The 22,568-nt window shown below is 43.6% G+C and overlaps 1 protein-coding gene across 1 annotated transcript in view; it reads left to right on the top strand.

Annotated features, from left to right (window-relative positions):
• Positions 1-20,828, top strand: part of TMEM38B (transmembrane protein 38B) — a 115,350-nt gene extending 94,522 nt beyond the window's left edge. The window contains exons 4-6 of the mRNA XM_082245773.1: positions 2,968-3,055; positions 3,805-3,922; positions 20,194-20,828. Of these exons, the coding sequence (XP_082101899.1) occupies positions 2,968-3,055; positions 3,805-3,922; positions 20,194-20,436 (449 nt within the window). The 3' untranslated portion in view covers positions 20,437-20,828. The remainder of the gene's footprint in view (positions 1-2,967; positions 3,056-3,804; positions 3,923-20,193) is intronic.
• The last annotated feature ends 1,740 nt before the right edge of the window (positions 20,829-22,568 follow it).

Raw genomic sequence — 22,568 nt, 5'->3', positions numbered from 1 at the left:
ATTGTATCTCACCTGATAGATAGCTTGGCCCTGGTATGCATAGCACGGCGGCAGGAAGCCGACTGCCGCGTCCCGCCAAACCGCGCTTACAAAAGCTGGTCCCACGGGATGCGGCCTGCTGAGGCCTGCCCCCAACATCCCTTCTGGTGGGGGAGCTTACCATTGTGCATGGTAGATAGTGGCTGTGGACCAGAGAGTCCCTATGTGACCTTGATCTTTTGAATGCCATTTCTGGTCTTGTGCGAACGTATTTGGAAATCACATTGTCATTCCCCAGAAAGTGCCAATTCTTAGAAAGAATTGATCTTAACTGCTGGTGATGAGCATTCAATTTCGTGATAATCTTTGTGGTCTCTAATGGTTTCCAAATTTTGGGGCAAAGATTAAGTTGTCCCTTTTTTTGCATCTTGGCTTTTTTATATGCCTTCTTGAGTCATTTGATAAGAGAAGACATGGGGGTTATAGTGGCATGACTTGCATTGAATACTTTTTATGATGATGTCTATGGCTTCCCTGGAACAGATGAAACTGACCAAGTCTTAGTTGGATATATGGCAGCAGGCAGTTAGAGGGTATCTTGTGTTGGTATTATTTATTGACTGTAAGAAATTCCTCTGCTGTAATGTGGGGCATCTAGTACTTCTGTGTGATGACTGTCTAGTATAGGTAAGTTACAGGAGGCTATGTAGGATGTTATTTTTGTCCATCTCTGGCCTGTTTGAGCTGGTGGCATTATGTTGTGGAAGATTGTAAAGGGAGGTATATTAGGACCCACTTGTGTTAGCTGCTGTATTTCCTTGGGGGGGGGGGGGTAATTGTTAGCCCTGTGCTGAGTTTACACTTGGGATATAGGACTGTACTTGTTAATCCTTCAGTGCTTGAAGGCATCCACATTTATATCCATGGAAGACCCTATATCAACGAGGCAGATTGGCCTTAGCTTTAACAGTGCAGATTTCAGGTTTGCGGTAAGGGTAAAGGTTCTAGCTCTTTGGTTGTTTTCTAATATTTATGGGTTTGGTAATAAGCTTTTATTAGTCACCAGTGTCATGCATGAGGGACATGGTCTTATTAAATGATAGCAGTATCGTGAATGAGGCATGGTCTGACCAGGTAGTACTACCAATGTCTGTTTTTGCAAGAAGGGGGTTGTGCTGTGCCTCGTGAGCAAGAAATGTATACAAGAATATTGCTCGCTTGTCGGACCAGTGGTGTATGCTGGTTTCGAAGCAAGGTTTAGCTGGTCAGGTACGGGTTTGGATTACTTAAACAAAAACCTCAATCGGCACAATCTATAGAAGTCAATCATTATAATAATAGACAAACACAGCGAAAAATGCTGCTAACACATTAAAAGTGATTCCACCACACTTCTTAAGCAAAAATCTGTGATAAGTGTTGGAGCAATTTCAAATTTTTCTCACACAACCAAAAATATTTTAAATCTCAAAATAATTCTTAAAAAATAAAGTGCATCTGTGTATGTGTATGCACCCTAATTTAAATAAATTATTAGTTTATCTCTAAATTAAGTACAAATCAAAATAAAAGTGCATTAGCATCCAAGTTAAACTGTAATATACATATAAAGTCTGTATTATAAATGTTACAAATTCCTTATTTGCTTCTTGAATCTTTCCCTTACCCTATCACCATGATTGCAACTATCACAAAGTGCAGATATTTTCCTTAAACGGGACACACTAGCCACTCACTTCATAGTTATGACCCCTGAACCTCCAGTAGGTCATAACACCCTGTTCCCCACAGGGGATGTATTAGGAGTCGCTCCCTCCGTGTCAGATGGACAAATAAGATAGGGACAGAATACATAGGATCTAGTGCTCTCTGTTTCCACTTATTTAATAAAGTTTAAAATGTATTGCACTTACATACAGAACACTTAAGCAGTGCTAGCTGGTGAAAACAAATGTTCTACATCCACATAGCGAGGTGACTGCAGGGTGACGTCACTAATCAGGCTATATATATGCATTGCGTCCCAGGGTCTGGACTTCCTTAGTAAGGGTCCCTTACTGTGGAAGTCCAGACCCTGGGGTGCCCCGCACAGCCTGCTGATTTCAAAAAATGACAGCTAGGACGGGGAACTACTTCCTGTACTGCTGTCACAAGGAGTGCAGGCATCGGGCCGCAGCTGCAGCATTGGGAACATGCTCAACCCTAAAAAGGGGTTCCCAAAGCTGAACTTATGCTTTTTAAAGCTCACTGCTATGGTTCTCTCTCATCAGTGATAAGTATCAGAGTGTGTGCTCCTATTTTGATTCTTTGTTCTCTATAGAAAAGGAAATCATTGGATTTTCCAACAAGCTGGGAACATTCCTGTGCAATAAGTATTTTTAACTACCAGTGTAGCTCATTATCACCCAAGGCTAGCTTTATTCTTCTTGCCCTCCTGTGCCAGCTGCCGTTTGCCTCTCTTCCTACCTAAGTCAGTAGGTGAGCTTTGTTATCAGCCAACATACTACACAGAGTATTCTGAGGCCTGTAATGGAGACATTGAAAGATGCCCTGAGTTAGTACACTTACCAATAGAGAGAAGATCTGGACAAACGTTCACCCTTCTCTGCTAGGAACTTAGTACTAGCTGTACAGACTCAGAGTGGGAGAATTGTAAGCACTTAAAATGCCCACTCTATACAGGTACAGTAACAAGGAGTATTCAGAGGGATTGCACTAGCTGGTAGGGTAGCAGCCTAGAATCTTTCATAATACATGGGAATGTGTTAAATATACAACATAATTTGTGTGCTGCCTTGGACTAAAACCTACATTGGCTTATTATAGGAGTTCATAAATGTCCTAATCATTGCAAATGATGCTCTAAATTTGAAACAACACTTGTTGTTTGGCAATTTCTGGTAATCCTTAGTTTTTATTTCTTGATGCACAAAGCAATAATTAACTTTTTGGTTGATTGTTTTAAATGGTATGCTTGTTTGTCTCCAGCTGCAGGAGGTGGTTTGATTTCTAACTTTGAGCAACTAGTCCGAGGTGTCTGGAAACCTGAGAACAACGAACTACTGAAAATGTCATTGTAAGTGAATCTTTTGTGTTATTTTTAATTTAATGTTTGAACTGGTCTTAATAGCAACTGAGGTGAATTAGTTGTGTCTGGGTTCATGTTCAAAGCAAGACTGGCACTATGCAGTGCCAATACATTTTCAGCCAATCAAGTCCAGCATTTTAGGGTATTTATTAAATGTTAGGGGTTAAGGTTATATATGGTCTTCTTGTGCCTAAGAGTTAGGTTATATTTTATAGGTAAAGCAGAATTATAAACCTAATTCGAAATATTGTTGGCAGGTAGACCTTTATTGTGAAAGAGACAAGTGAATGCCTCTTCTGCAGTAAAAGATTATCTGCTCGCTGATCTGCTTGGAGGTCCTGGCAAAGCCCTGCCTCTATCTAGATGGCCACCTCCACACAAAGACATAGTTTAGAACAAGGCATGGTAAGTCTGTGAAGGGGAAAGATCAACTTCAGGAAGCCCATAGGCTGTGCTAGTGACTAGATGTTTGCCCTCCTTTTTTGGGCACATCTTCCCCGCACTGAATGCTGCCAGTCCAAATTATCTTAGCTCCAAGACCTACAGTCCTGCAATTTAGGATCTAATTTCATCCACCAGGTTTTCAGGAATGCTTGATCTCGTCTTGGGCCATTTCTGTTTTATACCTAGTCAGCATGTATTGAGTATTAAAAACCATGACAAATATATGTATGTCATTCTTTTAGTGTTTTGTAATCTTTGGTCTTCTTCCCTTTTTTCTTTCTTTCTTTTTTCAGCCCTGTTAAAGTCAGTTTACTTGGATCAGTTTTGTTTACACTGCAACAAATTCAGCTTCTGCCTATAGCAAGATACCACCTTATATTTATCTACACCATGTTTCTTATTACTACAAAGGTAGGTATGGTGAAAGTCCATTGTTTTTAGGGAGGCTTTTACTTGAACTTGAAATTTAGCTTGAGATTCAAGTTGACCTATGTTGCTTTTTTTTGTGTGTGTACAGACGAGTGTTTGAAGATGAGTTTTAGTTTACCTTAAATCCCCTTTTTTATATATACTGTGTAATATAGGATCTGCTTTACCTGTCAAGGGATTTTTTTACTTCTGTTCGTACAGTCGGAAGATTTACATGGCCCTAACAGACTGTGCAGCCAGCCTGGTGACCTGCTTTTGTATCTCTGCTTCAGTTAAAATCGCCAGAGCAAATAACCATATTTGAAGAATGAAGAAGGGATTTACTTACCTAATGAGTTCTAATAATTTTGATCTGCAGGGAGTTCAGCATAAAGAAAAACCCCAGTTGTTTAAAAATGTGTGCAACAAATATCATTACTACTTAAAAGATATTATACCTGCCATTTTGTTACCACATTTATTGCCTCTTTTATTCCTGGATATAAATAACTTAATTGTTAAGAATAACCACTTGCCGCCAAATCACGTACCTGATACGCCGTTTGACTTAAAGTGGTTGTACTCGAGTAATGCCTGCAGCTGTAGTCATCACCCTGGTAGCGTTGTTTAGAGCCTACGATCGGTTCTCTTGTAATAACAACCAGAGTGACTAAGCAGCTGCTCACTTGTTATTACAAGCAGCAGGAGGGGATATCCTCCCACCGGGAGACCCAAGCCACCAGCCAGCATGTCCGACGGCTGGCCGGAGACCCGAAGATAGAAGGGATCAGCTTTGATCGGGTCTCGGATATTGTACTTGGAAGCAGTGTCATGACATCACTACTGGTTTACTGGGATCTTAAAGGCGCCAGTTTTTGAAAATCAAAAGTATTAAATGCAGATCTTGGTGTTTTAAATGCTTTCAAGTGAAAAGGAGGGATTTGGGGTCTTTTAGACCCCCAGATCCCTCCATAAAGAGTACTGGTCATGTGCCTATTGATGTCACAGGGATGTTTACAGATAAAAAAAAAGCCTTCACATTCACCTCTATGCTGCAGCATTGGTCTAACCCTGCAGCTGTTTCATATCTGCCCCTCCAGCTCTCGCTAGAGTGCAAGACAGGAGGGGGGAGTAAAGGGATTGGGTGGGCACAACTGGCTTTGGCTCTCAGTCTTGCACTGAAAGGTAGAGCTAGCTGTCAATCAGGCAGCTGGGTGGATCCCAGCAATATGGTTGGGATTCTTCCAAAGCCTGGAATGGCTCTGTGATGCCAGCTGATAGTAGGCAAAACACTATGGCCATGCTTCTTTTACACTATGGCCATGCTTCTTTTACACTATGGCCATGCTTCTTTTAAAGTGTGCATAATTTTGACCCTGATCTATAACTTGCCCCTTGTTCTAGAATGTAAACGCATGGATACAGTTAGGTCCATATATATTTGGACACAGGCCCAATATTCATACTTACGCTCTGTATGCCACCAAAATAAAATGAAAATGAAACCGTCCAAATGAATTTGAAGAGGAGACTTTCAGCTTTAATTCAATGGATTGAACATAAATATCAATTACAAATTTTAGGAACTGCAACCATTTTTATACACCGTGCCCCCATTTTCAGGGGCTCAAATGTAATTGGAAAAATAAATATAATCATGAAGAAAATGTTCGCTTTTATTTTTTTGTTGAGAATCCTTTACTGGCAATGGCTGCCTGAAGTCTGGAAACCAAAGATTGGGTTTCTTCCTTTCTGATGCTTTGCCAGTCTCTAACTGCAGATGTCTTCCTTGTTTGTTTGTGGGTCTTTTTCTGCCTTTAGTTTTGCATTCAGTAAGTGAAATGCATGTTCAATTGGGTTGAGATCAGGTGATTGACTCGGCCATTGCAGAATATTCCACTTCTTTTCCTTCAAAAGCTCCTGGGTTGCTTTTGCAGTGTGTTTTTGGATCATTGTCCATTTGTACTGTAAAGCGCCGTCCAATCTTTGCTACATTCGGCTAAATCTGGGCTGACAGTGTATCTCTAAACTCTGCAGAATTCATCTGGCTGCTTCTGTCACATCATCAATAAATACCAATGACCCAGTGCCACTGGAAGCCATGCATGCCCATGCCATCACACTGCCTCCACCATGTTTTAAGGATGACGTGTGCTTTGGATCATGAGTTGTTCCAAGCCGTCACACTTTTTTTTCCCCATCATCCCATCATTCTGGTACAGATTAATCTTAGTTTTATCCGTCCAAAGAATGCTTTTGCAGAACTGGTCTGGCTTTTTAAGATGTTTTTTTGGCAAAGTCTAATCTGGCTTTTCTATTCTTCAGGCTTATGAATGGTTTATGAAGTCTTCTCTTGTTTGTACACTTTGACAATGATACGCCCACCTTCTGGAGAGTGTCCTCCACTTGTCTGGATGTTGCAAATGTTTTTTTTTTTTTTTTTTTACCATAGAGCAAATCCTGCGATCGCACATAACTGTTGTCTTCCGTGGACGTCCAGGCCATTTTATGTTGTTGAGCTCTCCAGTGCATTCTTCTTTCCTCAGAATGTACCAAACTGTTGATTTGGCCACTCCTAATGTTGCTGCCATCTCTCTGATGTATTGGTTTAGTTTTTGAAGCCTTACAGTGGCCTGATTCACTTGCATGGACAGCTCCTTTGAACGCATGATGTAGGTTCACAGCAATAGATTCCAAATGCAAATACCACACTTAGAATCAAATCCAGACCTTTTACCCTTAAATGATGAAGAAATAATGGAGTAGTCTATGCCTGGCCATGAAACCGCTTTTGATTCAATTGTCCAATTACTTTTGATCTCTTGAAAAAAAAGGGGGCTAGCTATCCTTAAGAGCTGTCATTTCTAAACCTATCCTCTGATTTGGATGTATATACCCTCAAATTAAACCTGAGAGTGTGCACTTTCAGCCCATATCCATTATATAATTATAGCTTGAATATGTTTTGATAAATTACTGAAAAATCTAAAATTGTGCCTGTGTCCAAATATATTTGGAACTAACTGTATACCATGCATAAGCTGTCAGCCAATATCTTCTTTTTACAGCAATATCCTTATCCAGCACCACTTCTGCCTTTTGAAACTTTTTCAAAGTAGCTGTTTGCATATCTATATATAGATTTGTTAATATACAGAGTTAGAACCTCTTATTTAATTTTCATTGGTGTTTGTGACACTACTGGGTGATTTCTCCCATTCTTTTACCTGTGACACATGGAAAAGAATTGAGCGCAGGAGAACACAAATAGCAGTAAAACCCTGAATGAGATTGTGTCTTTTCCATATTTTGCTAAATTGTGCTTGTTGTTTGTGTCTCCAGATTTCCCTTTACGTCTTGTCCTAGTGACCCCTTGTCACAAGGAATCAAAATGAAGGGAAATCTCTACACAAATTTTTATACAAAATCACAAAAATGTTGGCTGGCGTTATACACTAACCTCACCTAACCCAAATTTATTCCAGCATATGTAATGTGCATTATTACAAAGAAATGGATTGTATAGTTTAATTTTGGCATAAAAAAAATTTAAAAACTTTTTGATGACTCTAGTTGTGAAGTAGTTGTTTACTTAACACCTAAAGGATAAGTTCACTTTTTAGAAATAAATAAATAAATAAATTCACATTTCTTTGCAGGTAAAAAAGTGTGCATTTATTTGTTTTATTTATTTATTTAATATTCATTTTGCAGCCTGTGAAGCATTGCTGGTCTTCTGCAGATCTGTCAGAGTATCTGTGTGCCCGTATATCCTGAACAGGCAAGCAAATACAACCTGACAAGAAGAATCAATGAATTACCACAGCGCTCCACAGCTCCATGGTAGTTCGTTGAAATCTACAAACTGACAGCTGCAAAGGATGTTGTAGCTTGTAGTTCATTCACACACACAGCTGTGTAAACGAATGATGCAGCTGTGTGATTTCAAAAAGTGACAGCTAGTACAGGGAACTTCTCCCTGTACTGCTGTCAAAGGGTGTGCGGGGATCAGGCAGTGGCTGCAGCATTGGGAACATGTTACATGTTCCATCCTAAAATCGGGTGGAACATGTAACATGTTCCCAAAGGTGAACTTATCCTTTAATTTATTGTGTGTGCACCCTTGATTTTAAAAGGACAGTTGTATAGAATTGTCTTTTGGGGAAATGGATGCACAGAGTGACTCTAGTGTAATATTATTCAATTACACATAAGACACTTTACAACCACCAACAAATATAGTTACGGTTTTGATTCCAGCGATAAAAATAATTTCCATACACCCCTAGTGCATTATAAAGAAAATATATACTGTATTTATCGGCGTATAACACCCACTTTTTTCCCCTGAAGAAATTGTGCAAACAATGGCTGAGTGTTATACGCTGATATATCTATATTTTTTTTACCAACGTGGGGGGGCAGGGATCGGCAGTCCGGAGGAGTGGTGTCAGGCTGGCCGCCCCGCCTCTTCTGGCCCTGGGATAGCCCTGCCAGCGTACTCTGCAGTTAACAAAAATTTACCGCCAGCCCCTTTTTATAAATCCTTCCTACATTATATCACTGTCATGTCAAAACGGTGCTTCCTAAATACCTTGCTCACTTCCTTCTTTCTGGCCGCTCTCCTCCTCCCACTCCTCCTCCTCTGAATGTAGCTTTAGATTGGTGGAGGAGAGCGATCACATGACCGGCCATTCAATGTCAGAGGAGAGCGGTCACATGATCGGATAAGAAAGAACGGCACTAACAAGGTATTTAGAGGCATCAGTTTACTATGACACTATGACACTGACACAATGTAGGAAGCATCTATGAAAAGGGGCTTGCAATGATTTTTTTTTTTTTTTTTTTACTTTAGAGTACGCTTGCAGGGCAGTCTCCTGGGAGTGCATAGGGGCTGTACAGTGTAAAGGGGGCTGGAGAAAGAAAGAAAAAATCACTCTCCAATGTAAAACCCAATTCATCTCCAACACACCTCAAATCCCTCCCAAGTCCCACAACTACAATACATAATGTAGGAGCTCAGCTGGGAAGTACTGGTGTGTAGAGGTACTAGGATGGAGACAGTGGAATGTATGACTCTTGACACCACCTCCAGATTCAAAGCTGCTGTGTCCTACTGTGCATGGAGGAACTGTGTAATTTAAATGAGGGCTGTATAAGGAAAGGGGCTGTGTACTGTTATTTTCAATTGTTTAAAATGTTTCTTTCCTGAAACGTCCTTCTTAAAATGAAGGTGCGTGTTATACGCCGATAAATACGGTACTTAAAACAAAAAACAAAATCATATGTAATAATGTATACACAATGTATAAACATTCCCTCAATCTTCTTATTAAACAATTGATTTCTCTTTCTTTCGACGGTCACAGCGCTCCATAAATCATAACTACAGGGCTATATCACCTTCTTGGCTATGCCCATGGGCCGTTCTCAGCTAGTATATAACCCCCTCTCTGCTATAGGTATTCAGTTATAATCTGTCTAGTCAGGAGTAAAGACCTAAGCTCCCTGCTGAGATCTATTGGTCCTAGCAATTTTTTTTCCTTTTGCAGTTTTTCTCTGGGAGAATCTACAACCAACTGCTAGGCTGGGCGATGGGCTGGATAATCTAGATCCAGTGGTTCCCCCAGTCCAGCCAGCGAGCACATGCAGACCACAGCTATGTTCTTTGTCAGCTTCAACATAGCCTCACAGACAGAGGCTGGCCCGTGAATTAAACGTCTCGCAGGGACGCTGGTCTGAGTTGCAGTGCCCCCTTGGTCGACAGCTCCCCCACTTTGGGGGTGTGGAGTTCTGTCTGCAGCATTGCCTGCACCATGGAACAGTAAGTACATTCCCCCCTCTCCCCTTTTGGGCTGTTTGAGGTGGACGCAGGTACCCTCCAGGGATGGATAGACCTGTCTGCAGGTTCCTTCCTTCCATCCTAAAGTCCCTCAGTTGAGCTGGGCTTCTCCCCCCCCCCCTTTTTGAATGTCCCGGACCTGGAGTCTGGTGGGGGTCCCAGGGCAGAGGACGCAGAGGAGACCTGAGTGTCTTCCCCCTAAATCCCACCTCTGTAAAGTCCTTAGGGTGGTGTGTGTCCTGCCTTGGCAGTATAGGGTGCAGTACCTTGGTCTGGCGGGGTCCCAGTGGAAAAATCTAGGTGCATGTCCTGCCATGTGCGGTATAGTGCAGATGGGGGTCCCAGTGCAGAAGGCGCAGTGGAGTCCCCTTAATGTATGCCCTGCCTGGTGAAAGTAATGCACAGTACCTTGGGGGTTCCTTTTGCAGAGGGCACAGGGAGGATCCTGGCAGCTTGTTCTCAGCATCTGGAGCAGCCGGTGGCCATGATGGAGAAGCCCGTGATGTCACTACGGCCATTTTCCCTTAGTCCGGTGGGACGCAAGCGTGGGCACTCCTCCGCTCATAGAAAATTTGATTGTGCTCCCGGGGGTGCAGAGAAGGGAAATGGATCTTTCAAGTCTTTCCCGAGCGGTTCCAAGCAACCTTGGTCTGGTAAACCGAGAGCTGGCTTCTCCAGACCTGCAGACCAGACGCCTTCAGCATGAAAGTCTGCACTCACCCATAAATGGGGTGGGGGTACATCTTTGCTGGTTTACGGCCTCATGGACCTCCTTCGTGAGCATCAGCTGGATCCACAAATTGATTCTTTTGGTGGTACTAAAAAAGAGGGGCAAGGTTTGTCCATTTCGGGGGTTTTAGGCACTGAGTCTCCTTGTGCAGATATAATTCCTGCAAAGGTTGGGGTGACGTCTTAACTACCTAAGGTCCCTCCTTTCTCTGTCCAGGAAATTGAATTACCTAGCTCTGGTTTTAATTCTGACCAGGGTGGCCCTTCCTCTTCACAAACTTCAGGGACCACAGGCTGTGATTCACCGGCTGCTGTCACGCAGCTAGTTCTCTCTGATTTTGCATACAGGTTTTAAATCTGGTGGTATCCACCTTCAAGACCGTTCTGTTGCACAGTCTTGCATGCAGCTCCTTTAGCAGGTTCGGCTCCAAAGGAGGATATCGAGGTTCGTGACTAGGTCACCAGGTCTTCTTACAGACGCCGCAGGCGTCCAAGGGCCACAGTAAGGCCAGTATCATCCTCGGCTAGGGCTTCTTCCGCAGTTCCTGCGAGGAATCAAGAGTGAGGATCTTCCAATCATCCTGGGGGCTGTAAACGTCCCTTGGGGGCTTCCTCTCAGAGAAGACCAGTTGTCCCAAGGGCTGATCTGCCATCCTGCTTTACAGTCGCTGGTTTTAATGGCATAGCTGTTGAAAGCCAGGTACTGAGGGATAGAGGTCTGTCTGGATCAGTGATCCCTACTACAGTGAAGGCGAAGAAATCGTCTTCCAGCAAGATACATGAAGAAATTGGTTGCACAACACCAAATGATTGGATGAAGAAGAAGTTCTTTATTCACATATAAGGTGCAAGGTACATCTTGCGTTCCAGCAAGATATACCATCGTACGTGAAAAGCGTACATTTCTTGGTGTGAGACGGTTGGAGCTCATCCTCGATCCTTTTCTGTGGTTCGAATCTTAACCTTTCTTCAACGGGGCCTTGAGTAGAAGTTGGCCTTAAGTACCATCAAGGCCCAGGTGACTGCCTTAGCAATCTTCTTTCAGCGACCCCTAGCTACGCACTCTTTAGTTTGTACCTTCAGTCAGGGGATTTGACATGTGATTCCACCTGTACAGTCTCTTTTGGCAACATGGAATTTAAATTTAGTGTTTTCAGGTTCTTCAGAAACCTCCATTTGAGAATATTTCAGGAGATTCCCTTGCCTACGTTATCCCAGGAGGTGACATTCTTGGTGGCTATTAACTTGGCCTGCAGGGCATCAGAATTGGTGGCATTATCCTGTCGCAGTCTCTATTTAGTAGTCCATAGGGAAAAAGTGGTTCTTCGTCCCTGTCCATCATTCCTGCTCAAAGTTGTCTCTGACTTCCATTTGGATGAGGATATTGTGTTGCCTTCCTTGTGTCCCAAGCTGGCTCATCCCAAGGAATTTGCTTTACATACCTCGGATGTGGTTCATGCGATTTTGGTGTATCTGGCAGCTACTGAGTTTTTTTGGAGGTCACACTCGCTTTTTGTGGTTACGGACAGACCAAGAAAGGGACTGTCCACTTCTTCGGCTACCATCTCCAGATGATCAGACAGACGGTGACTCAGGCCTATTCCATTAAAGGTCAGGTTCCACCTTTCCCTGTCATGTGGTGCATTCTACTCATGCTTCTTATGCCTTATGTCATCAGGCATCAATATCGCAAGTTTGCAAGGCGGCCACTTGGTCATCGGTGCATACCTTCACAAACTTCTATATGGTAGATACTTCGGCATCTGCGGCTGCTTCTTTTGGCTGCAAAGTTTTGCAGGCTGCTGTTCAAGAGGGGCTGTTCCCTCTTGAGGGGTGTTTTTCTTTAAACTTTTTTATTTTTCAGACGGGGCTCCTGTGACATGGTTAAGGCTCCTCTGTCCTGGTTAAGGGCTCTTATGTTTAGCCTTGGGTTTTTGCCCCACCCCTCATTTTCCTTTTTGGCACTGCTTTTAGACGTCCCACTAGTTATGATTTATGGAGCGCTGTGTCCGTTGATGGGCGAAAGAGAAAATGGGATTTCTCTAGCGCTCATTGACAGACGTAGTCCTCGGTGATACACCACCTTCGGGTTATGTTGCCTCCACAGGAGCAGGACTAGACAGGAAATTAAAAAGCTCTGGCCACACCCTAGGGGCAGTCCCAGAGGGTATATCCTCTCTCTCTCTGCCTCAGCAAATCAGTTATTTTCTGTCTAGTTAGGAGTAAGGACCTAGATACCTTGCTGGGATCTTAGGTCCTGGCAAGAATTTTTTCTTAAAGGATTTTTTAGACAGCTTTTTTTCTCCAGTGTTCCTGTGAGATCTTCAAGCAAGAAAGCTGAACTGGGCGACGGGCTGGATGTTGAGATCCGGTGGTCACCCCAGTTCAGCCTACGAGCGCGTGCAGGCCATAGCTCCGCGCTGGGTCGGCCGCGACAAAGTCCCATTAAAGGACTGACCCCGCGAGTTAAACGTCTCGCTGAAACGCCAAAGACCATGAGTCACGGCGTCCGTATCGGTCGACAGCCCTCCCGCCCCGGTGGAGAGGGGTACTGTCAGGAGTTGGTGCCCGCCTGGTTCCGGTATGGTGAGTAGTATGTTCCCCCTTTTCCCCTGACGGGTCTTGTGGTGAACGCGGGCCCCTCTCTGTATGGTAAGATAGAGTCCCTCTCTATCCTATAACATGACACAGATCCTCCTACTTTGAGTGTGATTTTATGTGCAAAAAGCCAGGAGGCTTGGTTTGGGAGCTAACAATCTAATTGTATACATGTTAAAAAGATGTAATCTGTGGCATTCTGGGAATCTTACGGTGATAAGAATAAGCTACCTACCAGTCAGAAGCCACGGACATGTAGACTGCCTTCCTAATCAGATCTCCAGCTATTAGCAGGCCTCCCGAATGGCCATGCGGTCCGCCAGGGCCGGTACCGCCAACCACGCCATATCCCCATGCAGAGAGAGTGTTGTGTGCCTGCAGCACACACCGCTATTCAGTACAGGCCGCCGCCATTTTTTTTGCTGGATCGCACGAGCCGCCATTTTGGCGTAGCCTCGTGTCTCCAGCATGGGGGCGGCCATGTTTGAGGTGATCCAAACACCTCGTGGAGCTTGGGGAGGCGCCGGAAGGCGTGCAGAGGGGCGGAGCCGCCTCCTTTCTTCCTGGGCAGCCAGCCAAAAGACTTCCTGTTTGTCAAGACAGCGCTGTAACCTGTTGCAGTTAAACTGAGCATCAAGTGGTGAGCCTGGGGGTCTATCTCTCTCTCTCTCTCGATCGATAGGGATCCCTAGCAGGTAACACTAAGGGGCTTTTTGTGGCGCTGGGGTCTGAAAAAAAAAAAAAAAAAGTTTTTTATTTTTGAATTATATTATCCAGGAAGTGACTAGAATTATCATGGACCCTGCCACACATATTCCCCCACCTGTTTCCCTCGAGGGGGCCATGGGACCCGCCGGTGCACAGAGTGTAGAGTCATTTACAGCAATTTTGGAGTCTATGGTGGCTCGGGTGGAGGCGGCCTGTCAGGGACGGGGGTCAAGGAAGCGACCCCCGCCTACCCCTATACTATCTGACACCTCTGACTCAGATTCAGAGATGGTCACTGCAGTTGCAGGTTCCTCTGCAAGGGCTGTTATCCCAGGTAAAGCCCCCTCAGACAGTGAGGAGGACGCTTCTTCTCCTGCTATAATTCAGGAAGAAGCATTGGTGGACGCACTAGTTGTGGCAGTGCAGGAAACCTTAAAACTTGAGGCTTTACCGGCAGAGGCAACTGAAACAGAGATTCCTTTTGGTACTAATAAACCCATCAAAACGGTGAAGGTTTTTCCTGTACCCAAATGTTTCGGTAATCAGATTAAAGGAGAATGGGAGCATTCTAAACGTACCTTTACTATTTCCAAGCGTATTGCTAGACGCTATCCGTTTGAGGAATCCATCATTAAGAAATGGACGGTACCACCAGTGGTGGATCCACCTATTTCCAGGCTGAATAAAGCCACGGTTATCCCAGTGGAGGACACTTCGTCCTTTAAGGATCCGGTGGATCGAAAGATGGAAGCAGAGTCCCGCACCATCTTCTCTCTGATAGGGTCAGCATTTAGACCAGTAATTGTTATTGGTCTAGTTTCCCAGACACTTACGGAATGGGCGAAAATGGTACGCCAAGACCTTAGGGGAAAAGATATTCCCCAGGAGACATCTGATTTGATGGAACAGATTATACAAGGGCTACAGTTTATCTGTGACGCAGCCTTGGACACTACTCCCTTATTAGGGCATGCATCTATGTCAGCGGTGATCCTCAGACGTGTGCTGTGGTTAAAATGCTGGTCAGCTGACCTAGGTTCCAAGAAGACCTTGACAAATCTCCCTTTTCAGGGGAATCGTCTATTTGGGGCCAACCTAGATGAAATCATTAAGGATGCCACTGGGGGCAAGAGCACTTTTTTGCCACAGGCTGCTAAAGCTAAGGGACCTCGCAACAAGCGAGGACCTTTCTTTACCGCCCATAAAGGGCGCCCGGCTGGTACTAGCGGGAAAGGCAAGACTCCTCCAGGAGGGTTCAAGAAGGGCTGGTCGGACAAACAGAGGACCAACCCAGCCAAACCCGAAGCAAAGGAGTACACAGCCTGAAGGTGCGCCCCCACCCGGTTTCAGGGTGGGGGGACGTTTTCACCGGTATTCAGGACATTAGATCGAGCATCAACCACTACTACCGGTGCGATTCTTCCCTTCCAACATTTAAGTACTACAGGGAGCGGTAGTCACCGTTCCCTGAATAGATCTTTTCCTTTACCTTTTCCTAAGATTAGTCCCTATACCTCACAGGAATCGGATCTGGTTGACCAGATAGGCCAAGTAGCCTCTAGTCGGGTGACTTCGGTCCCTGAGGTTCAACCAGAAAAGATCACCCTTCCTGATAACAATCAGGTATCTGATAAATGTGTGGGAACCGAAAACGACCAGACTTTCTCGGATGGTCGGGGCCAGATACCTCTAGGGACGCCTGGTTCAGATTCTATCAGCGCCAGTGGTCCTAGAAATTCTAGGCTGGCCTCCTTAAGCCGGCCTGGCCGACTTGAACATGCTAGTCGCAGACGTTCCGTGGGAACTTCGTCTCAGGGAGTGTCTGTGGTCTCAAGGACCAATTTACCATCATGCTTTACAGTCGCTGGGTTTAATGGCTTGGCCATTGAGACCCAAGTACTGAAGGACAGAGGTTTGTCCGCTTCAGTCATTCCTACCCTTATTAAAGCAAGGAAAGCGACTTCCAGCAAGGTCTATTATCACACATGGAAGACTTATATTGCGTGGTGCGAATCTTTAGGATTTCCTCCACGTACCTATTCGGTGACTCGAATATTGGCCTTTTTGCAACAAGGGGTTGAGCAGAAGCTAGCCTTGAGCACCATCAAGGGTCAAGTTTCAGCATTAGCAATCTTCTTTCAGAAACCTTTAGCTACCAAGTCCTTGGTGCGGAATTTCATCCAGGGGGTGCGGCACCTGGCTCCTCCAGTCCGCGCGCCCTTACCGCCCTGGGATCTTAATTTGGTTTTGTCGGTTCTACAGAAACCTCCCTTTGAAAACATCAGGGAGATTCCCTTGCTTACTTTATCCCAGAAGGTGGCCTTCCTGGTGGCTATTACTTCTGCTCGCAGGGTGTCAGAATTGGCTGCATTATCATGCCAGTCCCCATACCTAGTGATTCATAGGGATAAGGTAGTACTTCATCCTAAGCCATCCTTTCTTCCTAAGGTGGTTTCAGATTTTCATCTGAATGAAGATATTGTACTACCTTCCTTGTGTCCTCAGCCCAAGCATCATCGGGAACATGCGTTGCATTCCTTAGATGTGGTTCGGGCAATCAGGGTATACCTTAAAGCTACGGAATCATTCCGTAAGACGGATTCACTTTTTGTGATCACGGATGGCCCCAGAAAGGGTTTGCCTGCATCTGCCGCGACCATTGCCAAATGGATTAGACAGACGGTGGTACAGGCTTATTCTATTAAGGGTCAGAGTCCTCCGTTCCCTGTTAGGGCGCACTCCACTCGAGCGCTCAGTACTTCCTGGGCCTTTCGCCATCAGGCGTCAGTGGTCCAGGTATGTAAGGCGGCCACCTGGTCGTCGGTACATACCTTTACAAAATTCTATAAAATTGATGTGACGGCATCGGCGGATGCCTCATTTGGCCGCAAGGTTTTGCAGGCCGCAATTTGAGGAGACCGGTGGTCTACCTCGAGGGTTTTTTTCTGTTTGGAAAAAAAAAAAAAAAAATTTTCTCTTTTTTGTTGAGTCTCATCATTAAGGATGAGCATTGTAAACTTCTAGTTGGCACCGGTTGGGCCTTCTAGATTGGGATTTGATTTCATTTTCCCACCCCTCTGTTGTGATACTGCTCTGGGACGTCCCGAAGGTGGTGTATCACCGAGGACTACGTCTGTCAATGAGCGCTAGAGAAAAATGGATTTTTGTAAGATCTTACCGTAAAATCCTTTTCTCTTAGCTCATTGACAGACGTAGTCCCCGCCCCTCTGTTTTTTGAGTTGGGTTAAATCTCTAAAGACTGCTTTTTCACATAACTGATTTGCTGAGGCAGAGAGAGAGAGGATATACCCTCTGGGACTGCCCCTAGGGTGTGGCCAGAGCTTTTTAATTTCCTGTCTAGTCCTGCTCCTGTGGAGGCAACATAACCCGAAGGTGGTGTATCACCGAGGACTACGTCTGTCAATGAGCTAAGAGAAAAGGATTTTACGGTAAGATCTTACAAAAATCCATTTTTTTGTACTTGCCGTAAAATCCATTTCTCTGAGTTCATCAAAGAACACCGCAACCTAGCCCTCTTTAGAGTTCTGATACTTCTAATACTGCTTGCTACTAAACTGATTACCTAGAGCAGAGAGGGGGGTTATATACCAGCTGAGGATGGCCCATGGGCATAGCCAGGTGTTTTTTTGTTCTGCTTAGTCCTACTCCTGGAGGAGACCATATAACCCACTAGTTATGATTTATGGAGCTCTGTGTCCGTCAAACTCAGAGAAATGGATTTTACAGTAAGTACAAAAAATCACATTATTTTGACATCTATGGATGATTCTTATCAATGCAAGGTTTTGCATGCTGCTGTTTCGGAGGAGCTGTTCCCTCTTGAGGGGTACTTTTCTTAAAAAAAAAAAAAAATATGTATTTAGATGGGGGCTCCTGTGACCTGGTTTAGGGCTCTTGTGTTTTAGCCTTGGGTTATTTCCCCAACCCCCATTTTTCTTTTGGCACTGCTTTTGGATATCCCTGTAGTTATGATTTATGGAGCGCTGTGTCTGTCAATGAACGAAAGAGAAAATGGGATTTTTTGCTCACTGTAAAATCCATTTCTCTGAGATCGACAGACACGGCACTCACCCCTCTAAGGAGTTTTTGATACTTCCAATATCGCTTGCTACTAAATTAAATATCTATAGCAGAGAGGGAGTTATATACACTGAACAAAATATTGTTTTTGCTCCCATTGTTCATGAGCTGAACTCAAAGATCTAAGACTATGTACTCAAAAATCTTTCTATGTACACAAAAGGCCTATTTCTCTCAGATTTTGTTCACAAATCTGGCTACATTTTTGTGTCAGTGAGCACTTCTCATTTGCCGAGATAATCCATCCACTTCACAGGTGTGGCATGTCAAGATGCTGATTAAACAGCATGATAATTGCACAGGTGTGCCTTAGGCTGGCCACAATAAAAGGCCACTCTAAAATGTGCAGTTTTACTGTATTGGGGGGTCCGGGTGGGGGTCTGAAAACCAGTCAGTAACTTGTGTGACCACCATTTGCCTCACACAGTGCAACACATCTCCTTCGCATAGAGTGGATCAGGTTGTTGATTGTGGCCTGTGGAATGTTGGTCCACTCCTCTTCACTGGCTGTGCGAATTTGCTGAATATTGGCAGGACCTTGAACACGCTATCGTATACGCTGATCCAGAGCATCCCTAACATGCTCAATGGGTGACATGTCCAGGGAGTATGCTGGCCATGCAAGAACTGGGGTGTTTTCAGCTTCCAGGAATTGTGTACATATCCTTGTAACATGGGGCCATGCATTATCATGCTGCAACATGAGGTGATGGTCGTGGATGAATGGCACAACAATGGGCCTCAGGATCTCATCACGGTATCTCTATGCATTCAAAATGCCATCAATAAAATGCACCTGTGTTCGTTGTTCATAACATACGCCTGCCCATACTATATCCCCACCGCCACCATGGGCTACTTGACCCACAACGTTGACTTTAGCAAACCGCTCACCCACATGATGCCATACAAACTGTCTGCCATCTGCCCTGTATCCGAGAAGAGAACACCTCTCCAAAGTGCCAGACGTCATCGTATGTGAGCATTTGCCCACTCAAGTCAGTTACGATGACGAACTGCAGTCAGGTTGAGATCCCGATGAGTTTCCCTGAGACAGTTTCTGGCAGTTTGTGCAGAAATTATTTGGTTATGCAAACTGAGACCAGCCACCCGGACAGCTGCTGCAACAGACGATCTTGGAGGTGAAGATGCTGGATGTGGAGGCCCTGGGCTGGTGTGGTTACATGTGGCCTGCGGTTGTGAGGCCAGTTGGATGTACTGCCAGATTCTCTGTAACTCCTTTGGTGACAGCTTATGGTAGAGAAATTAACATCCAGTTCACGGCAACAGCTCTGGTGGACATCTGCAGTCAGCATGCCAATTGCATGCAACCTCAAAACTTGTGACATCTGTGGCATTGTGCTGTGTGATAAAACTGCAAATTTAGAGTGGCCATTTATTGTGGCCAGACTAAGGCACACCTGTGTAATAATCATGCTGTCTAATCAGCATCTTGATATGCCACACCTGTGAGGTGGATGGATTATCTTGGCAAAGGAGAAGTGCTCACTAGCACAGATTTAGACAGATTTGTGAACAATATTTGAGAGAAATAGGCCTTTTGTAGACATAAAGTCTTAGATCTTTGAGTTCAGCTCATGAAAAATGGGGGCAAAAACAAAAGTGTTGCGTTTTTTATAATTTTGTTCATTATATTAGCTGAGGACGGCCCATGGGCATAGCCAAGTGTTTTTGTTCTGCCTAGTCATTCTCCTGCAGAAGGTGAGATAACCGTGTAGTTCTTGATTTATGGAGCGCTGTGTCTGTCGCTTAACTCAGTAATGGATTTTACCGTGAGTAAAAAATCCCATTACCTCTGTATTTGATCCATACCATTTTTCTTATGATCATTTTAACACGTTGCTGTTAAAGATTATTTAATTTAAATGTTACTTTGGGTGGAACCCCTGTGCCATCATGAGCTATATGTATCTGAAAATATTGTAGCATAGGATTGCAATAAAATTGTCTTTGTACTTTTATGTCTTGAAATTTATACCTTTTTAGACCAGGTCAGAAACCTGTATTGAAGAACAATGTTACTTCTAATCTCTACAGAACATATTTACAAAAGGTGCAAGTTCATAGTAAATGAGTAGCTTTTTTAAACCTGTATCTGAAAATTGCCCTGTTTTGCAAATCCTGGCCACTGCTGTGTCTTGTAAGTATTAGGTCTGTTTTGAGTCTGTAATCCAATATCTCTTCTAAAAAAAAAAGATGGAATAACTTAATTATAGACAGGAACACATTTTTCTAAGTCGGACATGTGCTTACACCTTGGTTCTATGTTTAGGTTACCATGATGCTAACACAGAGCTCCACTTCTCCATTTCAACCCATTGAAAACATTATGAGTCGCTGGTTGTTTGAGCTCCAGAAAGTCCCAGCAACATCTGAAAAAAGACCTTCAGCCAAAGACAAAGTAGAGCCAGAAGTAAAAGAAAAAGCTGACAAGGAAGAAGTTAGCGAGAAAATTTCAGAGCCCAGTGGATCCACAAGAAGAAGACCTGTTAAAAAAGTGACTGAAACTGACTGATAAACCTGGAAAAACTTGGCGTTAATACAGAATTACTTGCTGCCAATTGTTAAAGCACAAAATGAGATATGTTTGTGATGATTGAAATGTGAAATGCATTGGGCTTGTTCAGGTTGTATTTATACTATGGAAGGTCAGATTCTTTCTGGAGCCAGTAAGTTCAATGTTTCAGGTGATGACAATAGAGAAGTTTTAAAAAGTTGTACTGCAATTGTTTGCAAGTATTGGCTTTCTGGCTCCTGGAATTTGCTTTCTGCTAATTTATACAAGATCATACATCTTAGTTTGTTACCAGTTTCCTTTTGTTCTATTTATTGTGAAATGATATACCATATTACACAATTCCTATAATTATTTCCTACATTTTCTAAAAGGGTAAATCTGCCATGCTGGCCACAAATTTGCATAAGAACCAGTCTGTGAAAAATGTATTTATCCACTTTTTTAGCAGGAAATCTCATCAAATCTTTTTCTTATAGCAGTATATGAATAGAGAAATGGGAAACTACAATTTCCATTCATTATGGGAGACAGGATGCAGAAATAATTAGTTCTACAGCCACCTACAGGATAATTTGTACACTGGCAGCATAAAAAAAGTTACCAGCCTTGTATAATCCCTCCCATCCCTAGTATGCCTCATATTCTTTTTGTTTTTTTGTTAGTGTCTTTTGAGGAGTGATGCCTTTACTGAGAAAAACTTAACTGATTTTCTAGCCATTTCAACTTTTTTCAAGAATATTTTTTGTTTCATTCAAGACTTCTTCTACAGGCAGCTTAAACGGGACTCCATGGGATCTGAATTGTCACCCTCACCTCTGGGAGACGTGTGTCTGAGCTAGCAGCTTGCCTTATAAGGAACCTTTCCTGATCTTACACAAATAAAGTAATGTTGAGACCCAGAGCCTCCTTCCTAAGGTAGTTTCAACCTTTCACCTTAATCAGGACAGTGCCCAAACCCTCCGGTAGGCAGCAGTATGAAGTTTGTGTCCCTTAACCACTTCTGGACTGGAAGGATTTGCCCCCTTAATAACCAGGCCATATTTTGCGATACGACACTGCGTTACTTTAACGGACAATTGCGTGTGACGCTGTACCTAAATAAAATTGATGTCTTTTTTTCCCCCACAAATAGAGCTTTCTTTTGGTGGTATTTAATCACCTGTGCAATTTTTTTATTTTTTGTGCTATATACAAAAAAAGAGCGACAATTCTGAAAAAAAAAAATATATATATTTTTCATATTCTGCTATATAACATTCCCAAAAAAAAAAAAATGTAAAAATCAAAATTTTTTAACATTTTAGGCCAATTTGTTTTCTGCTACATACTTTCGGTAAAAAAAATTGCAATAAGCGTATTTTGCACCAAAAGACACAGTAGGGCTTATTCTCGGGGTAGGTCTTGTAATGTTCTGTCCCTCTCTGCCCTCCCTGCCTGCCAGAAATCCAGTGTAAACCTAGTTTAGTGTATATAAAATCCTAGGATGCACTTTATTAGTGTTTTATATACTGTCCAGTGAGTGTTTTTGTAATACAATTATGTGAAATACCTTCATTACGGTACATCGCTGCTCTGTGCTCAGCTTATCTCCTGCTCTCTTCTGTCTTTCTCCTCTCATAGCTGTCAGAGGGGAATCTCAGCCCCTCCCCTCTGCAGTGTACACAGAAGAGCCGGTGTTCTGTGGTAGATTCGATTAGAATAGGTTTAGCTGATCTGCCGCTCTGCTGTCCTCTTTTCCCTGGCCGACAGCTGGGGGTTACGGAAGCGCCGATGTACCAAAGGTATTTCCCACAATTCTAATTGAACACCCGGCGCTTCTGTGTACACTGTAAAGGGGAGGGGCTGAGAACCCCCTCTGACAGCTACGGTATGAGAGGAGAAAAACAGAAGGGAATCAGCTGAGAGCAGAGCGGCAATGTAAGGAAGGTATTTTACAGTATTATATTACAAAAACACAATGGACATTATTTAAAATGCTAATAAAGTGCATCCTAAGATTTTTCATACACTAAACTAGGGCTTATTTTCAGGGTAGGGCTTATATTGCAGCCCGCCCCAATAATAGAGATTGGGCTTATTTTCGGGGTAGGGCTTACTTTCGTGGAAACGCGGTACTACCTTAATCAGTG

The sequence above is a fragment of the Pelophylax lessonae genome (genome assembly GCF_965119305.1).
Source record: "Pelophylax lessonae genome assembly, chromosome: 1".
Lineage (NCBI taxonomy): Eukaryota > Metazoa > Chordata > Amphibia > Anura > Ranidae > Pelophylax > Pelophylax lessonae.
This window is presented reverse-complemented; position numbering and strand designations above follow the sequence as displayed.